The 10,000-nt window shown below is 44.3% G+C and overlaps 1 protein-coding gene across 2 annotated transcripts in view; it reads left to right on the forward strand.

Moving 5' to 3' along the window:
- LOC143295699 (HEAT repeat-containing protein 5B-like) overlaps positions 1 to 10,000 on the forward strand; it is a 189,783-nt gene that overhangs the window by 39,774 nt on the left and 140,009 nt on the right. For both annotated transcript variants that reach the window (XM_076607319.1, XM_076607320.1), the window contains exon 3: positions 1 to 2. This exon is cut by the window's left edge and continues 210 nt beyond it. In XM_076607319.1, the coding sequence (XP_076463434.1) occupies positions 1 to 2 (2 nt within the window). The remainder of the gene's footprint in view (positions 3 to 10,000) is intronic.

Below are 10,000 nucleotides of genomic sequence, written 5' to 3' on the forward strand. Positions count from 1 at the left end.
CTGTGAGTGTGTGTGTGTGTGTGTGTGTGTGTGTGTGTGTGTGTGTGTGTGTGTGTGTGTGTGTGTGTGTGTGTGTGTGTGTGATCTTCAGTTTAACGTTTATTCACTGGATGTGTTATCAGACGGAAAGAAGAGAGGTTGTGGATGAAAGAGAGGGAGTGCTTGTGAATATTAGTGTTAGAAAGTGTGTGTGTGTGTGTGTGTGTGTGTGTGTGTGTGTGTGTGTGTGTGTGTGTGTGTGTGTGTGTGTGTGTGTGTGTGCGCATGTGTGCGTGCGTGCGTGAGTGCGTGTGTGTGTGTTTGTGTGTGTCGTTTTTGTCTCTCTGCGGTTTTGATAATTGGGATTTTCTAACGAGAGACACGCTCTTTAACAAGAGAGACATCCTTGCCAAACTATCGAGCGTTTCTGTTTGCGCGCATGTGCGCGCGTGTTTGTGTTGTGTGCACTAATGCCGAGAGAGAAAGAAAGAGAGTGTGCCAGTGTGTGTGTGTGTGTGTGTGTGTGTGTGTGTGTGTGTGTGCATACACTGAACCATTCAAACACTCACAGATGTAAAGCAAAGCACACTCAGATATAAAGCAGACAACAGTCTGAGAAACTGGATTCAGTCTGAAATGATGGAGTTAGATTAAACAAGAACACCAGAGGCGAGATGACAAGGGTAATTTAAAATGCATTTACACTTGTCAGCACATACTGTCACAGATAAATGTATATGCATTCATGCACAAACCCGTGCCAAAGACGCGTACAGAAACACATAAAGGCACACACACTCATACTCACGCACGCACACACACGCGATATTTGGCAATCGTTGAACGCATCTTCGCCTTAAATTTCTTCTCCATTTCATTGGTTTTATGTCTGTTCACAAACGCATTCATTCATTTCAGCACACCACCTGGTGTGTGTGTGTGCGCGCACACACAGTTACTCCCCGCTCTTCACACACACACACACACACACACACACACACTGGGTAACGCCCGCTCCTCACCCACACACCCATCCACCCCCATCCCCCCCATTCCCCCCTCCCTTTCACATACACCCACTACACACACACACACACACACACACACACTGGGTAACGCCCGCTCCTCACCCACACACCCATCCACCCCCACGCCCCCATTCCGCCCTCCCTTTCACATACACCCACTACACACACACACACACACACACACACACACACGCACACTCGCACACACACACACAAACACACGCACACAGACACCACCACCACCACCACCACCACACCTATCACTCGACTGCTAGCAACACCATCACACGCATCCGGCTGCAATGATGTCCCTGCGCTGCTCCTGCTAATGGTGTTGGAGTCTGGGAGGCTGGAGAAAGCTCAGAGCGTGTTGCCATCATCTTCTTCATCCTGCCTCTCTCTTCCCGGTGCTGTCTGCTTCCCTTATTCCTATAATTTCCTCTTCTTACTGGTGGTTGGTTGGTTATACGTGCGGTGTGTGAGCTGTCTGCGGGGAGGGGGGGGGGGGGGAGTACTAATAAACAGGAGAACTGGGAAAGGTCTGGGGTTGGGAGTGGGTGAGAGACAGAAAGAAAAGAGTGAGGACAGGGTGTTTTTTTTTTTTTTTTTTTTTTTTTAGTAAATAAGGGTAATGATTCTCGCTTAATTAAAAAACAAACAAACAAAATAAACAACAAAACAACAAACAAAAACAACAACAACATGCTATTTTACAAAGTGTGTGTGTGTGTGTGTGTGTGTGTGTGTGTGTGTGTGTGTGTGTTTTGGAGGGTAAGGCGAGTTGGATGTGTGTGTGTGTGTGTGTGTGTGTGTGAAATGTGCCCGCTGTGTTGTGTTACTTGCTTGTGCGTATTTAGCTTTATGCATTGTTTTATCCTTTGTCGAACATTTGTCATGTTAATGGTGTTGGAGTCTGGGAGGCTGGAGAAAGCTCAGAGCGTGTTGCCATCATCTTCTTCATCCTGCCTCTCTCTTCCCGGTGCTGTCTGCTTCCCTTATTCCTATAATTTCCTCTTCTTACTGGTGGTGGTTGGTTATACGTGCGGTGTGTGAGCTGTCTGCGGGGAGGGGGGGGGGGGGGGGGGGGGGGGAGTACTAATAAACAGGAGAATAGGGAAAGGTCTGGGGTTGGGAGTGGGTTGAGAGACAGAAAGAAAAGAGTGAGGACAGGGTGTTTTTTTTTGTTTTTTGTTGTTGTTGTTGTTGTTGTAAATAAGGGTAATGATTCTCGCTTAATTAAAAAAAACCCAAAGAAACAAAATAAACAACAAAACAACAAACAAAAACAACAACAACATGCTATTTTACAAAGTGTGTGTGTGTGTGTGTGTGTGTGTGTGTGTGTGTGTGTGTGTGTGTGTGTGTGTGTGTGTGTGTGTGTGTGTGTGAAATGTGCCCACTGTGTTGTGTTACTTGCTTGTGCGTATTTAGCTTTATGCATTGTTTTATCCTTTTTCGAACATTTGTCATGTTAATGGTGTTGGAGTCTGGGAGGCTGGAGAAAGCTCAGAGCTTGTTGCCATCATCTTCTTCATCCTGCCTCTCTCTTCCTGGTGCTGTCTGCTTCCCTTATTCCTATAATTTCCTCTTCTTACTGGTGGTGGTTGGTTATACGTGCGGTGTGTGAGCTGTCTTCGGGGGGAGGGGGGGGGGGAGTACTAATAAACAGGAGAACAGGGAAAGGTCTGGGGTTGGGAGTGGGTGAGAGACAGAAAGAAAAGAGTGAGGAGAGTTGGCTTTTTTTTTTTTTTTTTTTTTTTGTGTGTGTAAATAAGGGTAATGATTCTCGCTTAATTAAAAAAAACAAACAAACAAAATAAACAATAAAACAACAAACAAAAACCACAACAACATGCTATTTTACAAAGTGTGTGTGTGTGTGTTTTGGAGGGTAAGGCGAGTTGGATGTGTGTGTGTGTGTGTGTGTGTGTGTGGGTGTGAAATGTGCCTGCTGTGTTGTGTTACTTGCTTGTGCGTATTTAGCTTCATGCATTGCTGTTTTATCCTTTGTCGAACATTTGTCATGTTCCGAGTGTGCTGGACTTGGCTGTTGGCTGAGGTATTGTGAATGGTGAGCGACGGTGCACAGTTTAATTTCCAAATGGATGAATATTGTTGTATTGTATTGTATTGTATTGTACATAGACTCCTCCCCAGCCCCCCCGACCCCTTTGCCCCTGAAGACGGACTAAAGCAAAAGAAGCAAGTTATTAAAAACAAAGAAAACCCATCAAAAACCGCACTGAGAGAGAACACGCGTCTCTGCAGTCAACCTCCATGCTTTCGGATGATTGCACCGTCCACCACCACCACCGTCCCGTCCCGCCCAGCCCAGAGCAGAGCAAAAAAAACCCACATAAGAACAAGAGGAAAGGAAAAGCATGGAAACGCTTCAACCTGAAAACAAAGCTCTCCATTCGCATTAGAATCGTGCAACCAAACCAAACCAAACCAAACCAAACCAGACCAAATCCTGCCCCCCCCCCCCCACACACACACGCACGCTCACACACAGACACAGACAGACAGAAAGACAGACGCACGCGCGCGCGCGCGCGCGCGCACACACACACACACACACACACACACACACAGAGCCAAGTAGTGGAAAGGAACAAAATAACACACACACACACACACACACACACACACACACACACACACACACACACACACACACACACACACACACACGCGCGCGCGCGCGCGCGCGCACACAAATCATCCAAAAGCATAACAAATCATCCCAAAGGACAATGCAAACACACACAGAAACGAAGAGAAAGGGGGGGGGGGGGGAGAAGTGTGGGAAGTGTAGTGATTTGTGGAGGTAATATTTCTGGCTCTGTCGTAATATTTCATACCCGTGCTACTGTTCGGGGGAAAAAAGAAAACGAAAAGAGATTGTTGGAAGGATGGAGGGAGAAACGGGCGGGAGTGGTGTAATTTAAAAGAAAAAAAAAAGAAAAAGAAAAAAAAAAGAGTATGGTTCATTGCTTTCTCCTGTGTTTTAAGACTTTTATCAGTCAAGATAAAGACGAAACAAAGAAAATAAAAGAAAGACAGAAAGAAACAAACAGAAAAAAAAAAGAAAGATCCTGGCACATCTCATTGAAGCCACACCACGGTGAGGAGGGAAGAGAGAGAGAGAGAGAGAGAGAGAGAGAGAGAGAGAGGGGGGGGGGGGGGGGGGGTGAAGAGGAGAGAGAAAGGGAGAGAGTCTGCGTGGTTGTTTAACGGACACCAGAAAATCTTTATGGAGACAACATTTTCCCCATTGTGGAGAGTCGGGACATTTCTCATGCTGACTTTTTAGCAGAGTATTTCGCTCGTTTGGATATTAAGGTATTTCTTATGGTTAGAAGGGGGGGTGGAAACGGATGCTTACAGTCTCCAGAGAGATTATCTACCATTTTGGGGGAGGTTCAGTCAGACAGATCTGAGGAGACAGCAGGTGTCGTTAGGCTCTGAGGAGAGGTTAGGGTGTCGTTAGGGAATCTCAGTATTTTTGGACAGTCTGACAATTTTGAGGAAGGTGAGGGTGATTTTAGCGAATCTCTTTTCTTTTTTTAGGGGACAGTAAATGTCCTCAGTGAACTGCTTTATTTGAAGACAGATATATCCGAAGAAAGAATAAGTTATTCGGCGACCTGAAGATAGACTGAATGGCTAATCATGTCAGTGGTGTCCAGGGCATTTTGATGGAATAACTTTGCTTCCGAGAGCACGGTGTTGGCTTGGTTGCAGTTTTCAAGAAGCGGTGCAGACCAAGGTCCATGCATAGATTTTATTCCTGACCCTTAACCGCCCAGCGAAAGAGATCATCAGCATCTCCAGAAAGTAGCAGAGAAGAGAGATGGATGGAAGGAGGGAGGCTGGAAAAACCACGATTCTGACCTCGTACCAACGTACTTTTTGTTCTCCTCAGTGTGTGGGGGCAGAAGATTGATGACGAAAGAGGGTAGAGAGGGAAAGGGAAAAAGGGATGGGGGTGGCAGTGCGATTCATATCGATCCATACAGACCCCGCAGTTGAACAACAAACAATGTTTCTTTCCTTTCACCCTAATTTTTGTGGGTATGGAGGATAATGATATCAGTGAGGGAACTGGTCACCATTTTAAACAAACCAGTCCTTCATGCGTTCTTGAATAACAACATGATGGAAAACCACGCGAACACACTTGAGTCTGGACTCGCCGCACACCACCCACCACCACCCACCACCTTCACTATGTCATCGCGAGAGTAGGTGCTGTAACAAAGCTAGCTATTTTCGTCCTCCCTACACCCCATCCCGCCCAATCAATACAAACACACAGACAAAGCTGCCTTTGAAGTTCTAACGCATGTGGCAGACAGGAGTTCACGCTGCATTGTTTGTGGAAATTGGAACAACAATGGACAGCACAAGAACAGGAGCCAGCCAGCCTATGCTGGTGGTATTGATTGGTCACCCAACCGGGATGTAGGCAAGCCAGGTCTATGTGTATGTAATATTCATATGGCATGGCTGGGCGTACAGGCATGGTGGGAACTCATCAAGCTCCATGCGGAGTGAATGGGATGTTGTTTTTGTTGTTGTACAAACAACACTAACCTCTATTATTAAATTGCGTCTTTTTTTTTTCTTTTCATGTAATGTTTGTTTTCTTGTTTGGTGCAGTTTCGTTTTTTCTATGTATTGCTGTACTTTCTTGTGTTCGGTTAGTTTGCTTTCTTTCTTTTTTGTAATGGTTTTGTTTTGAAGTTGTTCGTTTTTGGACTTTATCTCTTCAGTATGTGGTGTTTCATATTCATCTTCATTGCCAGTTGCGTCACCAAACTTCGTCTGCTTCGGTGTCTTCTTCTTGTTGCTCTTCCCTGGCTCGAATCTCCTTTGTGTCTCTTTTAACCACCTCTTCCTTCTCTTTCTTATCATTCTCTCTCTCTTCCTCCTTCTCCCCCAAACTTGCGGTTTTCCTACTATATCGACCCCCCTCCCCCTCTCTCTTCCCCTTTCCTCTTCTTTATGTCTTCTTTTCCTCCATCACCTTTCTCTTCCTCTTCTTGTCCCTGATCTCCTTCTCTCGTCATCTGTCTATCTATCTATCTATCTATTTTTTCCATACTATTATTTCATTTACCGCTCCTTATGTTCCCTGTCATCCATCTGTTCTTTTTCTTCCTTTATATTTTCCCCTTGTCGTTTGTATTTCACATATATAGATCTCTTGCTTTCCTTTATGGCTTTGTGTGTTATTATGATCGTGTCACACGATTGTGAACGAGAAGTGTGGACGCACAGTATCTTGCACAATTGCAGCGCTCTTAGTATAGTTGTGCATACGTACAAACACACGCACACGTGAATATATATTACACAGAAATGGCAGTGCTCTCGTTAAACAAGTATGTTTACATGCACTTTGTGCTCTTTGTCGATGGTGTTTACACACGCACACACAAACACACACACACACACGCACGCACGCACGCAGCTCAAGGCATTCTCTGTCTTTCTCAGTTTCACACAAACTGTGTGGGCATTCTCCATCCAGACCACCCCACATACGTGCTGATATGTGTGCACAAACACATAAGCTTGCATATCCAGGGAAGCAAGCGAGATCCAGACAAGATTAATGCAGACGGCCCATTTAAAAATACAACAACCCACGCACACAGCCTTCACTGTCTTCTTCTCCCTACAAGCTGATATTCATCAAGAAAATGCGAACGGTATTTCTGCAAATATTTTTTTTTCTCTCACTTATCAACACATGATACCACATAATCGCCGAATTTCACGCATACCAGCATGTCTGTGGGCGGGTTTGTACACGAGAGCACGACCGTATACGCACGCACGACACACATACACACACATACACGCGCACACGCACAGACAGACGCACACGCACACACATGCAATCTAGTATCACTCGAAATGTCATATTAAAGAATGCCACACACACACTCACAGACACACAGAGACATACACAGACACACAGACACACACACACACACACACACACTGGCACACTCTCTTTCTTTCTCTGCATTACTGCACACAACACACGGAAGCACACGCGCACCCTCCACAACACGACACGACACACATTTGATATGCCTTGGGAAAAAAAATCAGCAATACATTCTTCTCATGCCTTTATAACTTGTTAATGGCAATCATTTCCTTTGTAAGGTCAGGCAGGATGCAGACATTAGGGAAGTGGATCAATAACAAACTAACAAACGAACACACACACACACACACACACACACACACACACACACACACACACACACACACACACACACACATGTTCCCATGGTAAGGTGATAATGCTGACATACTGGTAGTCAACCTGTTACAGAAAACGTTTCTCTTGTAAGGTAAGAATGCTGGCATATTGGAAGTCAACCAGTTACGGAAAATGTTTCTCTGGTAAGGTTAGAATGCTGAAATATTGGAAGTCAACCAGTTACAGAAAATGTTTAGAACTGTGGTAAAGTTAGAATGCTGAAATATTGGAAGTCAACCAGTCACAAAAAAAGCTTCTCTGGTAAGGTAGGAATGCTGGCATATTGGAAGTCAGCCAGTTACAGAAAACGTTTATCTGGAAAGGTTAGAATGCTGACATCGTTTTTGGAAGTAACACTAAACATTTCTCTGGTAAAGTTACAATGCTGACATCGTTTTTGGAAGTAACACTAAACGTTTCTCTGGAAAGGTTAGAATCTGAGATCATTTTTGGAAGTAGCGCTAAACGTTTCTCTGGAAAGGTTAGAATGCTGACATCGTCTTTGGAAGTAACACTAAACATTTCTATGGTAAGGTTAGAATGCTGACATCGTTTTTGGAAGTGACACTAAACATTTCTCTGGTAAAGTTACAATGCTGACATCGTTTTTGGAAGTAGCACTAAAGGTTTCTCTGGTAAGGTTAGAATGCTGACATTGTTTTTGGAAGTAGCACTAAAGGTTTTTGGAAGTGAAACTAAACATTTCTCTGAAAAGGTTAGAATGCTGACATCGTTTTTGGAAGTAACACTAAACATTTCTCTGGTAAAGTTACAATGCTGACATCGTTTTTGGAAGTAACACTAAACGTTTCTCTGGAAAGGTTAGAATCTGACATCATTTTTGGAAGTAGCGCTAAACGTTTCTCTGGAAAGGTTAGAATGCTGACATCGTCTTTGGAAGTAACACTAAACATTTCTATGGTAATGTTAGAATGCTGACATCGTTTTTGGAAGTGACACTAAACATTTCTCTGGTAAAGTTACAATGCTGACATCGTTTTTGGAAGTAACACTAAACGTTTCTCTGGTAAGGTTAGAATGCTGACATCGTTTTTGGAAGTAGCACTAAAGGTTTCTCTGGTAAGGTTAGAATGCTGACATCGTTTTTGGAAGTAGCACTAAAGGTTTTTGGAAGTAACACTAAACGTTTCTCTGGAAAGGTTAGAATGCTGACATCGTTTTTGGGAGTAACACTAAACGTTTCTCTGGAAAGGTTACAATGCTGACATCGTTTTTGGAAGTAGCGCTAAACGTTTCTCTGGAAAGGTTACAATGCTGACATCGTTATTGGAAGTAGCGCTAAACGTTTCTCTGGAAAGGTTACAATGCTGACATCGTTATTGGAAGTAGCACTAAACGTTTCTCTGGTGAGGTTAGAATCCTGACATTGTTTTTGGAAGAAGCGCTAAACGATTCTCTGGTAATCTTAGGATGCTGACATGTACATCGTTTATGGAAGTCAGCTGACAAATTGGAAGCCATTCTTTTACAGCAAACGTTTGACAGTGTTAGAACGCTGACATAGTTTATGGAAGTCAGCCAGTACCATTAAGCATTACTCTGGTAGGGTTTAGAATGCTGACACGGTTTATGGATGTCAGCTAGTAACATTGCACGTTTCTCTGGTATAATGGATGTCTTTGGTAAGGTTAGAATGCTGACATATTATCGGAAGTCAACCAGTAACAGCAAACGTGTTTTTTCTGGAAAGGTTAGGGTGATGACGTGGTGCTCATTAATAGCCTCCCTGTCTGCTCATTAATTTCTGAATGCTGAGTGATATCTTGTCCGCTCACCCGGAGTCTTACGGCGCCAGGTATGGATGGGAGCCTTTTGTACTTTGATCCTGCCACCTCCTGGAGCGTTGGGAATGTGGACTGGGCCCTTTACCAAGTCATAACGGTAATAGGTGTGTCTGAATAACTTTGTTCTTCAAGCACAGGGGTGCGCTTTATCGTCTTATGGGCCAGAACTTACCGGTTTTCTTGTCGGTCGGTTGGTTAAGTTCGGATGGAAGTCTGTATTTATTTGGGATGCGTTGCGCGCGGCATTTTGTGAAGACAAGGAAGAGGTCTTTGTTTTTGAAGCTAAAAGGTGTGATGTTGTATTGTATAGCGATAGTACAGTGGAACACAGTGCATCACTGACATGAACACGACATGACCTTATTTATTCATTTATATATTTATTTTTTGTTTATGGTTTAATATGCATGTTTAATATGAATGGGTTGTCTTCCCGATTTTCCACTTTCTCCAGCACCAGAAATTAACGTAAGCGCTGTCCCAGGATCAAATAACCCCACCGAATGGAAGCCTTAGTCAAAGCCTGATGAAAAATAATCCTGTTTTCCCGTTGCATTTAGGAATCAGACTGTTAGTAGAACAAGGCATCGGAAATTTGAATTATGGCCCAGGCACTCGGTTGGGTAAGGACGAAATCACGGATGGAGATCTTATGTCTGGAGATGATTTATCCCCCACGTACCTGTGGATCAGCATGCCGAGACCAGTCAGCAAACATTGAAGGGTCCTGAGGTAAGGTTGGGTTGCTGACATGCTGTGACGTCGTCTTCAATTCCCTGTCTGCTCATCCCGACTCGAGTGGCGCGGCACTGTGCCAACTGGGAGCGAGTGGGTTTTTTTTTTTTGCTGTCTGTGGGATCCAGTCCTCTCTCCTCCCCTCTCGTCTCCCCTCCTGCCGGGCC

This window comes from Babylonia areolata, chromosome 21, assembly GCF_041734735.1.
Source record: "Babylonia areolata isolate BAREFJ2019XMU chromosome 21, ASM4173473v1, whole genome shotgun sequence".
Lineage (NCBI taxonomy): Eukaryota > Metazoa > Mollusca > Gastropoda > Neogastropoda > Buccinidae > Babylonia > Babylonia areolata.